The sequence below is a fragment of the Mirounga angustirostris genome, unplaced genomic scaffold (genome assembly GCF_029215605.1).
Source record: "Mirounga angustirostris isolate CCGP_5_RB_7025 unplaced genomic scaffold, mMirAng1.0.hap1 SCAF_2, whole genome shotgun sequence".
NCBI lineage: Eukaryota > Metazoa > Chordata > Mammalia > Carnivora > Phocidae > Mirounga > Mirounga angustirostris.
Genome location: NW_026991710.1, coordinates 166,092,723 through 166,107,502, shown reverse-complemented (window position 1 = coordinate 166,107,502; position 14,780 = coordinate 166,092,723). Strand labels below are relative to the sequence as shown.

The 14,780-nt window shown below is 34.6% G+C and overlaps 1 protein-coding gene across 1 annotated transcript in view; it reads right to left on the bottom strand.

The window, feature by feature from the left end:
* LOC123847767 (disintegrin and metalloproteinase domain-containing protein 18) overlaps positions 1 to 14,780 on the bottom strand; it is a 159,957-nt gene that overhangs the window by 41,593 nt on the left and 103,584 nt on the right. The window contains exon 16 of the mRNA XM_064584044.1: positions 10,699 to 10,888. Coding sequence (XP_064440114.1) covers positions 10,699 to 10,888 — 190 coding nt within the window. The remainder of the gene's footprint in view (positions 1 to 10,698; positions 10,889 to 14,780) is intronic.

Sequence of the window (14,780 nt, the reverse complement as noted above, 5' to 3'; positions counted from 1 at the left end):
TGACAAAACCAGTTAAGACACCACTAAAAAAGAGAGGTACAGGCCAATATCTCTGATGAACACAGATGCAAAAATTCTCAACAAAATACTAGCAAACCAAATTCAACAATACATTAAAAAAAATCATTCACCACAATCAAGTGCATTTTATTCCTGGGTCACAGGAGTATTTCAATATTTGCATATCAATAAATGTGATAATATCTCACCAATAAGAAGAAGGATAAAAAAACATATGATCCTCTCAATAGATGCAGAAAAAGCATTTAACAAAGTACATTATCCATTCATGATAAAAACCCTCAACAAAATAGGTTTGGAGGAAATATACCTCATAATAATAAAGGTTATACATGAAAAACCCACAACTAACATCATCCTTAATAGGGAAAAATTGAGAGCTTTTCCCCTAAGGTCAGGCACATAACAAGGATGTCCACTCTCACCACTGTTATTCAACATAGTACTGGAAGTCCTAGCCAGAGCAATCAGACAACAACAAATTACAATAAAATAATAAAATAAAATAAAATAAAATAAAATTAAAATAAAATAAAATAATAAAATAAAATAAAATAAAATAAAATAAAATAAAAAAATAAAAGGCATCCAAATTGGCAGGGAAAAAGTAAAACTTTCACTATTTGCAGATCACATGATACTGTATAGAAAACCTGAATGATTCTACCAAAAAACTGCTAGAACTGATATACAAATTCAGTAAAGTTGCAGTATATAAAAGCAATGTACCAAAATGTGTTGCATATCATCTATCTTATCTATCATCTATCTATCTATCTATCTATCTATCTATCTATCTATCTATCTATCTATCATCTATCTATCATCTATCTATCTATATCTATCATCTATCTATCATCTATCATCTATCTATTATATATATATGAAACAACATAAAGAGAAATTAAGGAATTGATCCCATGTACAATTGCACCCAAAACAGTAAGATACCTAAGGGTGTCTTAAGGTGATACCTAGGGGTATCTTAAGGTGATACCTAGGGGTATCAAAGAGGTGAAGGACCTATACTCTGAAAACTATAAAACACCGATGAAAGAAATTGAAGACGACACAAAAAAATGTAAAGACATTCCATGCTCATGGATTGAAAACACATATATTGTTAAAATGTTTATATTACCCAAAGCAATCTACACATTTAATGCAATCCCTATCAAAATACCAACAGTATTTTTCACAGAGCTAGATCAAACAATCCTAAAATTTATTTGGAACCACAAAAGACCCTGAATAGTCAAAGTGATCTTGAAAAAGAAAAGCAAACCGGGAGGCATCACAATTCCAGACTTCAAGTTATATTACAAACTATAGTAATCAAAGCAGTATAGTAGTGGCACAAAAATAGACACATAGATCAATGGAACAGCATAGAAAATCCAGAAAGAAACCCACAATTATATGGTCAATCAATTTTTTTTAAAGATTTTATTTATTTATTTGAGAGAGAGAGAATGAGAGACAGCATGAGAAGGAGGAAGGTCAGAGGGAGAAGCAGACTCCCCGCTGAGCAGGGAGCCCGATGCGGGACTCAATCCCTGGACTCCAGGATCATGACCTGAGCCGAAGGCAGTCGCTTAACCAACTGAGCCACCCAGGCGCCCTGGTCAATCAATTTTTGACAAAGCAGGAAAGAATATCCAGTGGGAAAAAGACAGTTTCTTAAGTAAGTGGTGTTGGGAAAACTGGACAGCAACATTCAAAAGAATGAAACTGGACCACTTTCTTACACCACACACCAAAATAAATTCAAAGTGAAACCCATAAAAATCTTAGAAGAGAAGACAACCAATAACTTTGACATTAGCCATAGCAACTTCTTTCTAGATATGTCTCCTGAGGCAAGGGGAAACAAAGGCAAAAAATAAACCATTGGTACTACATCAAAATTAAAAGCTTCTGCACAGTAAAGAGAATAATCAACAAAACTACAAGGCAGCCCACAGAAAGGGAGAAGATATTTGCAAATGACATATCCAATAAAGGGTTAGTATCCAAAATTTATAAGGAACTGATATAACTCAACACCCAAAAAAGAAATAATCCAATTTAAAAATGGGCAGAAGACATGAACAGAGGTTTCTCCATAGAAGACACACAGACGGTCAACAGACACATGAAAAGATGCTCAACATCACTTATCATCAGGGAAATGCAAATCAAAACTACAATGAGATATCACCTCACACCTGTCAGAATGTCTAAAATCAACAACATAAGAAACAACAGGTGTTGTTTAGGATGTGGAGAAAAAGAAATACTCATGTAGTGTTGGTGGGAATGTAAACTGGTACAGCCACTGTGGAAAACAATATGGAGGTTCCTTTAAAAGTTGCTTCATTTCTATCATGGTTTTCAATATTCTTCTAGCACCCACAAACTTCCTGTTTCTATAGTCACACCTACATTTTATTTGATACAACTGCACCATATATTTGTAGGTGCCCAAATCTCTATCACTTATATATTGCTGTATAACATATTACCCACTGAATTAATAGCATTAAATAACACACATATATCAGAGTTTCTGCAGGTCAGGAATCTAAATATATATTAGCTGGGTTCTCCAGTCTCTGATAAAGCTATTATCAAGGTATCATCTGGGATTCCTGTCTCATCTGAAAGTCTGACTTGTAAATATTCTCTTCAGAGCTTGCTCATGTGGTTTTTGGCAGAATTCAGTTTCTTACAGGCTGTTAAATTGAGAGTCTCACTGCTTCACTGACCACGATTGCTTTTCCATGTGCGATTCTCCATCATGGTAGCTTGTTTCAGCAAAGCAAGCAATCTGAGAAGGCAAGAGAGAGTGCATGCACAACAGAAGTCACTCTTTTTTAACCTAATCTTGTAAATGACATCCTATAATGTTTGCCATAATCCATTTGTTAGAAACAAGCCACTATATCCAGCCCAAATACAAAGGAAGGAGATTACAAAAAGGAGTGAATAACAGGAAGTGGGATCATTGGAAACATTTTAGAAGCTGTCTACCACAACAAGCAGTTTCCCCAAGGGAATAGGATTGCTGGCTCCAGGTATAACAATTAGCTAGGACTTCTGTAAGATGGTAGCATATGAATATCCTAAAACCACAACCTTTTATGGAGACATCAACTCTACAGCTACATATGGATCATACCTCTGAAAAAGATTTGAAAACTAGATAAACTGTTTCTCCATAACAAAGGATACAAAGACCAGATCAAAATGGGTAGGAAGGCAGAAATATCATCTCACCAAAAACTGCCATGCCATGGCATCCCACAATAAGGATGGATCTCACCAGTCTAGTGTTTCTCCTGGAGCAGCAAGGGGTTGGTGCTCCCACAATAGTCATCTCAACCCTAGGGATCTGTGCTGGAAACACAAACCCCCAAAATATATGGCTTAGAAAACCAAAGAGACTGATGCCCAAGGGACCCAAGTGCTCTACAAACCTGAGATTCCCCTTTTAAAGAGCTTACATATGGTCTCACTCAGCTAAAATCCAGCAAAACCAACCAAACAAAAACAAACACAAAATCCCCTAGCAGTTTGAAAAGCATTATGAATATATGTGAAGGAGATTCATTTGCTAATTCAAAAGTCTCTGGTGGAGGAGACTTCCTTGGAGTCAGAGGCATGGGCAGATACCATTTCTGCACTCTGCTTCTATCCTGTTAGCACGGGGAGGAAGTTCAGATACAGCACATTCCCTCCACCTTGCCAAGACAAGAAAGGGTCATCATTTAACTACTATCCTACTGCCTTACTGAAGTCTGGTCGTGCAGGCAGTTGTAGCACTCTCCCTCTATCTGGCTCGGGCAAGTGAACATGAACATTCTCATGCTCACTAGATAAAATCAGTGAGCATGGACAATTCTGACACTCCTCTGCTCTCTGGCTGGGGCTGGGGAGAGCAAGTGGCTGTGGCATTCTCCCACTCTGAAACTAAAGCCAGCATACACACACAGATAAGGACTCTCAGCTACAACCTGACCTATGGAAATGTGCAGTTAAGATATATTATCACTACCTTTCTTAAGCCAGCAAACATGCTCTAATCCCTATACTCTCCAACTATATATGTAAATCTAGTAGGCATGGATAATCCACACAAGGAATGCCCTTTGATCTACCTGGCTCTGGTGGCCAAGGAGGCTGGTATTCCTAAGCTCCATGGGAATGTGAAAATTGGAAATGCAGTTCTTGGTTGTTCACCACACCCAGGTTACTACACAGACAACAGACTGAAACACAACCCCAGTCTTCCTGTGGAAAAAGCCTATTTATGAAGTATGGAGCTTCAGCCTAAGGGACAGTCTTCAAATTTCTTCCACATGTAGAGGCTAAGGAACCACTCCAGGAAATGTAAGCAGGGAGACACCATCCTTGCACACATTCTGGGCCTCACTACAGCTCAAAGAGACCTCACAGGAAGGAGCATATGCACTTATCTGCAACCTCAATTTTTGCAGCTATCACCAAAAGGACACTTCCAGCTTTCCTGGACTGGCCTCCAGCAGGGATTATAACTGCAGTCCCATAGGACTGTACATATATGTTTATATTTTACATATTTACATATTTGCCTAAGGGTCTGGTTTCCAATCAACCTGAAACTAGGTGCTAAATGAGATTCCTCTCATTGAATATTGAGAGGTCTTGGCACACTCTCAAAAAATAGGGATGAATCAAGAAAAAATCAGGTGGTTAGATAATCACAAAGGTTTGAGAGATAATCAAGAGCTAGGATAAGGTTGAAAAAGAAAGTTGATCGTGTACAAAAAGCCACCCCTTCAAGATTGAGAGAAGTGGCTGTTTTCTTTAATACATAGAAATAAACACAGAGGGTCAAGCAAAATTAGGAAACAGAGAACTATAACCCAAAATAAAGAACAAGAAAAAAAAAAAACCACAGGAAAAGAGTCCTAAATGATATGAAGATAAGTAACCTACCAGATAAGGGATTCAAAATAATGGTTGTAAAATGCTCACTGAACTTGGGAGAAGACTGGATGAACACAATGAGAAAGTCAGCAACAAAAAAGAAAATGTAAGAATACCAAATAAAAGTCACAGAGTGAAGCATACAATGACTAAAAAAAAAATTCACAAGAGGTTTTAACAACAGATTGGGTGAAGCAGAAGAATGGATTAGCAAACTGGAAGACAAAGCAATGGAACTCATCCAGACAGAACAGCAAAAAGAAAAAAAAAGACCTTTAAAAAAAGAAGAAAACTTAAGAGACCTTTGAGACAACATGAAACAGAATAACATTTGCATTATTGGTGTTCCAGAAGGGGAACAGAGAGACCAAGGTACAGAAAACTTATTTGAGAATACAACAACTGAAATTTTTCCTAACAAAGGGAAGGAAACAGACATCCAGGTCTAAGAAACTCAGAGAGTTCAAAATAAGATGAACCTAAAGCAATTCACCAAGACACATCATAATTAAAATGATCCAGCAGGGGTGCCTGGGTGGCTCAGTCGTTATGCGTCTGCCTTTGGCTCAGGTCATGATCCCAGGGTCCTGGGATCGAGCACTGCATCAGGCTCCTTGCTCCGCGGGAAGCCTGCTTCTCCCTCTCCCACTCCCCTTGCTTGTGTTCCCTCTCTCACTGTGTCTCTCTCTGTCAAAAAATGAATAAAATCTTAAATAAATAAATAAATAAATAAATAAATAAATAAATAAATAAATAAATAAAATGATCCAGCAATTGCACTATTGGGTGTTTACCTAAAGAACACAAAAATACTAACTCAAAGGGATAAATGCAGTCCAATATTTATAGCAGCATTATCTACAATAGCCAAACTATTGAAAAGCCCAAGTGTCCATCAACTGATGAATAGATAAAGATGATGTGGTATATATATATACCATGGAATATTATTCAGCCATAAAAAATGAAATCTTGTCACTTGCAGCAACGTGGAAAGAAATAACAGAAATTAAAATGACAGGAAACCTACAGTAGTAAAAATCTCACTGCAAAAAATTAATAAAGGTAGTCAATTAACAGTTATAAAGCTACTATGAATGTTAAAAGATAAAAATAGTAAAATTAACTAAATCTGCAATAATTAGTTAAGGGATAACAATAAAAAAGATGTAAGATGTGACACCAAAAACATAAAATGTGGGAAGCAAAAATTTAAAGTTTTAGAATGTATTAAAATTTAAGTTACTATACATAGGAGGATATATTATATATATATAGTTGCTATACATATTTTGCCTTATGGTAACCAGAAGGTAAAAATTTATAGTAAACATGCAGAAGAAAATGAGAAAGAAATGTAAACATAACACTTAAGAAAGTTATCAAAACACCAAGGGAAAAGAAGAGAAAGAAAAGGAGACAAACTACAATAACAGCCAGAAGACAATGAATGAAATAGGAATAAGTACATATGCATCAATAGTTACATTATATGTAAATGGTCTAAAAACTTTAATCAAAAGGCAGAGAGTTACTGAATGGATAAAATAACAAAACACATCTATATATTGCCTACAAAGGATTTATTTCAGAAGTAAGGACACACATACTGAAAATGTAGGAATGGAAAAAGATAGCTTAGGCAAATGGAAACAAAAAGAAAGCTGGTATAGCCATATTCATATCAGACAAATAGACTTTATTTTTTTATTTTAATTCCAGTATAGTTAATATACAGTGTTATATTAGTTTCAGCTATACAATATAGTGATTCAACAGAACCATATGTTACTCAATGCTCATTAAGTATAGTCTTTTTTATTAACATTTTTATTTTTTTATTAATGTATTGTTTCAGGAGTACTAGTCTGTGATTCATCAGTCTTACACAATTCACAGCACTTACCATAGCACATACCCTCCCCAGTGTCTATCCCCCAGCCACCCCATCCCTCCCACCCCAGACAAATAGACTTTAAACAAAGGCTATAATAAAAGACAAAGAGAGGCACTATAGAATGATAAAGGGGTCAATCAAGCAAGAAGATGTAATGTTTATAAATATATATGCACCCAATATAGAAACACCAAAACACATAAAGCAAATATTAATAGAACTAAAAGGAGAAACTGATGAATACAATAAGAGTAGGACACTTTAACATCCCACTAAAATCAATGAATCCATCATCCAGGCAGAAAATCAAAAAAGGAAACCTTAGCATTAAACATCACATAGACCAGATGGACTTAAAAGATATATAGAGAATATTCCATCCAAAAGGAGCAAAATAAACATCTTTCTCAAGTGCATATGGAATATTCTTCAAGATAGATCACATGTTATGCATGAAACAAGACTCAATAAATTCAAGAAAACTGAAATCATATTAAGCCAAGATGTCCATCGACAGATGAATGGATAAAGAAGATGTGGTATATATATACAATGGAATAATCTGCGGCCATCAAAAGGAATGAAATCTTGCCATTTGCAACGACGTGGATGGAAGTGGAAGGTATTATGCTGAGCGAAATAAGTCAATCAGAGAAAGACATGTATCATATGATCTCACTGATATGAGGAATTCTTAATCTCAGGAAATAAACTGAGGGTTGCTGGAGTGGTGGGGGGTGGGAGGGATGGGGTGGCTCGTGATAGACATTGGGGAGGGCATGTGCTATGGTGAGCGCTGTGAATTGTGTAAGACTGTTGAATCAGGGCGCCTGAGTGGCTCAGTTGGTTAAGCGACTGCCTTTGGCTCAGGTCATGATCCTGGAGTCCCTGGATCGAGTGCCGCATCGGGCTCCCTGCTCGGCAGGGAGTCTGCTTCTCCCTCTGACCCTCCTCCCTCTCATGCTGTCTCTCGTTCCCTCTCTCACAAATAAATAAAATCTTAAAAAAAAAAAAAAGACTGTTGAATCACAGACCTGTACCTCTGAAACAATTAATACATTATATGTTAAAAAAAAACCAGAAGAAGTTAATAGGAAGGGAAAAATTAAGGTGGGGAAATTGGAGGGGGAGATGAACCATGAGAGACAATGGACTCTGAGCAACAAACTGAGGGTTCTAGAGGAGAGGGGGATGGGGGGATGGGTTAGCCTGGTGATGGGTATTAAAGAAAGCATGTACTGAATGGAGCACTGGGTGTTATATGGAAATAATGAATCATGGTACACTACATCCAATATAATGATGTAATGTATGGTGATTTACATAACATAATAAAAAAAACTACAGGACATTGATGAATGAAATTGAAGAAGACACAAATAAATGGAAAGATATTCTGTGCTCATGCAGTGGTAGAATAAATACTGTTAAAATATCAATACTACACAAAGCAATCTGCAGATTAAATGAAATCCCTATCAAATCTCCAAAGGCATTCATCACCAAAATGAAAACAAAAATAATTTTAAAATCTGTATGAATTCACAGAAGACAGTGAACTGACAAAACAATCCTCAAAAAGAATAACAAGGCTGGAGATACCACATTTTCCATGTTCAAACTAGACTACAGAGCTGTAGCAAATAAAACAGTGTGGTTCAGAAATCAAAATAGGCATATAAACCAATGGAACAGAATAGGGAGCCTATGCATATATAGTCAATTAATTTACAATGAAGGAGACAAAAATATACATTAGGAAAGTACAATGTCTTCAAAATATGGTGTTAGGAAAACTAATAGCTACATTTAAAAGAATAAAACTGGACCACCATCTTAAAATGTACAAAGATTAACTCAAAATATATTAAAGACTTGAATGTAATATCTGAAACCATAAAATTCCTAGAAGGAAACATAGGTGGTAAACTCTATGACACTGTCTTAAAGATTTTTCTTTGAATCTGACATCAAAGGCAAGAGAAATAAAAGCAGAAATAAACAAATGGGACTACATTAAACTAAAAAGCTTTTGCACAGTGAAGGAAACCATCTGAAAAATAAAAAGGCAACCTACTGAAAAAAGATATTTCCAAATAATATGTTAATTAAGGGGCTCAAATCAAAATATATAAAGAACTCATATAACTCAATAACAGAAAAAATTCTGATTAAAAAATGGAAAAAGAATCTGAATACATTTTTCCAAAAAAGGTATAGAGATGGCTAACAGGCACATGGAAAGATGCTCAACATCATTACTCATCAGGGTAATACAAATCAAGACTACAATGAGTTATCACCGTACAGATGTCAGAATGGCTAGAATAAAAAAGACAAGAAATAACAAGTGTTGGTGAGGATATGGAGAAAAGGAATATCTTGTGCACTATTTGTAGGAATGTAAATTCGTGAAAACCCTATGAAAAATAGTATGGAGTTTCCTCAAAATATTAAAGATAGAACTACCATATGATCTAGTAATTCCACTACTGGATATCTATCTGAAGAAAATAAAAATACTAATTCAAAAAGGTACATGTACCCCCCTCTGTTGATTGCAGCATTAGCCAAGATATGGAAGCAACCCAATGTTCACCCATAAATGAGTGGATAAAGAAGATGTGGTATATATCTACAATACATTACTACTTAACCACAAAAATAATGAAATCTTGATATTTGTGACAACGTGGATGAAACTTAAGGGTATTATGCAAGTGAAATAAGAGAGAGAAAAAACAAATACCATATGATTTCACCTATCTGTGGAATCTAAAAATCAAAACAATCAAAATAAAACCCAGACTTACAGTCACAGAGAACAGATTGGTGGCTGTCAGAGGGGAAGGGTTTGGGTACGGCAAAAGAGATGAAGAGGATTAAAAAGTACAAGCATAGAGGTATAAAATAAGTCATGAGGATATAATGCACAGCATGAGGAATATAGTCAATAATATATTGTAGGTGATGGACTGTAGACTTATTGTGGTGATCATCTCACAATGTGTACATCAAATTATTATGTTGTACATCTGAAACTAATATTTGTGTCAAACATACCTCAACAAAAAATAAATGAACATACAGTATAAAATTAAAAAAATGGCTAATTGATTCACCATTTCAAGGTTTTGTTTTATTTTTAATTCAACAAGTAAGTTTGAATGTCATTTCTATGTAGCACACTGATTTACAATTACTACTTTAAATCTGAGATGACTTATAGTTTCTGGAATGTGTGCACTTGTACTTCCAAACTGACTAACAGCCTCTGAACCATCTTTGTTCTCCCTTTATTTTATGACCATATAAGTGCAAATGCTCATATGTATGTATATACGCATATGGACGTAAGCTTGTGTATCACTGTAACCATGCTTTCCTGGTATAGACTTCTTGTTTGGTTCTTCTAAACCTCTCACAATTATACTTTGATTATAAATGTAAACCGATGGTTTAAGAAATATAAAAGCTCAGTTATGTTTCTTTGTGAAGCAGGAAAAACTGGAAGCTCAGAATTCTATGATTAAAATTTGTTAGAATTCAAAGATCTAATTAAAAATCACCTCTCATTTTAGTGGAATGTTGTGCTTAAAAGACATACATATCTTCTCATATGAGGATCAATGATTGGTTATAACATCCAAAAAGCAAAGTCATTGAATAACTGAGACCTAGTTTAATTATCTTTTCAATATTGTATGGGAAATAATTGGCAGCACCAGGTTCAAATCCATTCAGTATAACTGTGATAGTCATCATGGAATATAGTATTTGATAATTACATAATTTAACACAGCTAAATATAAATGAACATGTTTCGTTACCATTTGTGTACCACAAACAGTGCCATCAGCCACATAGGCATAATCTCTTCCATCTGATCTCACTGATGACCCAGTAGTTATAGATATGCATACATGCCCTTGAATATATGAATAAACTGCAGATTGAATATCATTTTTATAAGTATTCTTCTGTGGCCAAACACAAGCTAATTTTCCACAGAGAACATCCCTGAAATGAAAAACAAAATTCCTTATCATTTTGCCTTTTAATGTTACCAACTTCCAAATAAGTGTTATATTACTTATAATACTTATGTTTAATAGATGGTATAAAACCTTTGACAGAAAAAAAGGCCAAGATAACATTATCCTATGGTGCAAAACAACTGAATACAATCCAATCGATTAGCACTGTAACTGAATTGAAAACTGTATACTAAACTCAAATTTGCAGTCATAACTTCATTTTCTATTTCAGAACTTAACTTTTTGTCTAGCCTCCAGTTGACCCTAGCACGTTCATCATAGTTTACCACATTCTTTGGGAAAATTCATCACCTGCCTCCACTTTGATATAGCTTGGCCAGTCTGGTCATTTGTTACCCAACATTTCCTGAGAGTAGCTAGCTGCATTTATTAACTCTATGTATCTTTTGAGCCCCTTCTGTTAATGTCCATTGTCCTTACCACGAACTTTAATCAGTACATCTCTGTAGTATACAGACTCTTCATTTTGATCCCAAGATTTTTCCAACATGCTGATACTTCCAGTGGTTCTGCACTTCTCTCTTGAGAATTAAGGAACTTTGAGATCTCCTTTATGCCACAAGCATACAAAACATTATCCCAAAACAGTTTATTTAGCCATTCATAATCTATCACTGGGTAGAATATTGGCTTCTCTAAGGCTTACAATATTCCTAGACTATGCCCTGGAAAGTAATCTATGTCATTTCTTGCTCCTGGAGTCACTCAGATCTATCAATTCTCATTTTCAATGGAAACAACTATTCTTAACTATTGATATGTGCTTGTCAGGTATGTCATTATTATTTCTTCAAAAGTCTTCTCTTAGAAAATTTTATTCATTTGTCCTAAAAGACCATTTCAGGTTCTTTTAACATCACAGAGATTAGGTTAATGGCACAATGAGGAAAGATTCAAGTGAAATTGGGAGCCAAAATCTAAATCTATTTTCAAGCTTTTCTCCTTCCCAGCATAAGTTGTCTATCTTAGATCTAGATACTTCTTTTGGTTGTGGCTCCACTCTCTTTCCATGGCATATATCTTAAACCAGCTTTGCATAGTAGGTCTCTTTCTAGTCAGGCTATTGATTACAAACACTTCCTCCCAAAGTCCTTTTTCTTGGAATTTGTATTTATGGTTGAATTCTTGGAACTAACAGGGTTTTCTTTTCTGGAAAGGAATCAGTCTGCTTAAGCAGGTGAATTGTGTTAGAGATTTTATTTTAGAAAATATATGCATCATGATTATCTCAGATGAAATCTGGATAAGTCCTGCTTGCTAGAGTTTCTCCTACCTTTTCTGTCCATACTTTCACAAATAATCTTAGACCAAGGGTAGTTGACATGCCTTCTGTTCATCAGGGAGAGAGATAAGGCATGGCTGGTTTATCACTACCTCCTATTTTTGTTGACATCTACTGTGGTGTAACTCAGTCTGCCTGATCACTGGTGCTCTGTATCTAACAAGGGGTGACTGATTAAATCTTGTCTTTTGGAGATTATATGGGTCTTCTTATCAGATCTACCCTCATCACTATTTTGTGATCTATTAGTCTTGCATTGGGGCATGTGGGAAATTCTGCATCCTCTACATGTCATACTTAATTTATAGTAAACTCAGTTGGATGCAAAGTGGTGGATACTCTTAGTCCCACCCAACTAGATAGTTTCTTCAGCTATTTATAATCTTCATAAAGGAACCAAGGTTTTTTTTTTTTATAAGCATGCTGAGTGTAGTGCTTACCAAAGAATTTTACATTTTTTCCTGACCATGTCTTTGGAGGTTAAGGAAAATCCTGCTTCTCCCTAGATCACTTGACCCTGAATGTTTTTATATTCTCTCCCCATTCCCTTAGTTCTTGAATTTGGATCTATAACTACTTTTTAAGCCACTTTAAGTTATAATTAACATCTACAAAGCTATACATATTTAATGTAAGCAATGTGATGAATTTGGGGATAAACACACACTCATCATCAAGGACGTAAACGTATCCACCACTTCCCAAAGTTTCCTCCTGCCTTTGAATAATAACAATAATAATAATAATTTTATTTATTATTATATTATTTTAAAATATTTTGTGGCAAGAACACTTAATATAACTACTACCACTTAGCAAATTTTAAGTATACAATACCATATTTTTAATTGTAGTAACTATGTTGTGTAGTAGATCTCCAGAATGTATTTGTTACTATACTTTTCCAGCTTTATTGGGTTAAAATTGACAAACTTTTAAGACATTTAAAGTGTACAAAGTGATGATTTCATATATGTATATATTGTGATTGTCCCCATTAACTTAATTAACACATTTATCACTTCATTTATTTATCCTTTTTGTGTGTGAGAACATTTAAGTTCTACTCTCTTACCAAATTTCAATTATATAATACAATGTTATCAATTATAGTCACCATATTATACATCAGATCCTTGGACTTTATTCATCTTAAAACTGAAAACTGGTATCCTTTTACTAACTTATCTCTATTTCTCACTGGCAACTATTTTTCTACTCTCTGTTTATATGAGTTTAATTTTTTTTATTCCACATAAAAGTGATACTATTTAGTATTTGTCTTTTGCTCCTTTCACTTAGCATACAGATGTCCAGGTTCAACCATGTTGTCACAAATGACAAGATTTCCTTCTTTTTAAAGCTGAACAATATTTCATTGTATACATAGCACTTTTCTGATCCATTTATCTATTGCTGGACATGTAGATTTTTTCCATACCTTGGCTATTATGAATAATGCTGTAATTAAATCTCCTCAAAATAACTGATTTCATTTCTTTTGGTTATACAGTTAGAAGTGAGATTGCTAGATCATAAGGTGGTTCTATTTTTAATTTACTGAGGAAACTCCAAATTATTTTTCATAATGGCTGTACCAGTTTAAATTCCCATAAACACTATATGAGGGTTCCCTTTTCTCCACATCTTTGCTGGTGTTATCCATTGTCTTTTTATGATAGTCATCCTAACAGATGTGATTTGATATTTTATTGTAGTTTTGATATGCATTTCCTTGATGATTTAGTGATGCTGAATACCTTCTCATGTACTTGTTGGCCATTCACATATCCTTGGAAAAATGTTTGTTCCAGTCCTTTGTCCATTAAAAAAAATGGAAGAGTTGGAAGATTTCTTGCATATTTTAAATATTACTCCTTATCAGATACTTGGTTTGCAAAGATTTTCTTCCATTCCATAGTTTGCATTTTCCTTTTGTGGATGATTTCATTTGCTAAGTTGAAGCTTTTTAGTTTGTTGTACTCCTACTTGTGTAATTTTTCTTTTGCTGCCTTTGCTTTCAGTGACAGTAAAAATTCATTGCCAAGACCACTGTTAAGGAAATTATTATGGATATTTTCCTCTAGGAGTTTTACAGATTCATATCTTAAATTCAAGTCTTTTTTCCACTTTAGTTGATATTTGTGTATGGTATGAGATACAATCTAATTTTCCCAACATGATTTATTGAACAGACTATCATTTATCCATTGTATAATCTTGGTCCCTTTGTTGAAAATTAATCAATTGTGTGTGCATGTATTTATTTTTAGGCTGTCTATTCTGTTCCATTAATATGTGTCAGTCTTTATGCCAATATCATACTCTTTTAATTATTATAGTTTTTTTTAATAACTATAGTTTTTTGATACACTTTGAAATCAGGAAGTGTGATGCCTTATTTTTCATTCTCAATATTGCTCTGGCTCTTTGGGGTCTTTTTGGTTTCATATAATTTAAATTTTTTTTCTATTTCTGTAAAAAATGACATTAGAATTTTGATAGGGATTACATTGAATCTGTAGATAGCTTTGGGTAGTACAGATATTTTAACAATATTAATTCTTCCAAT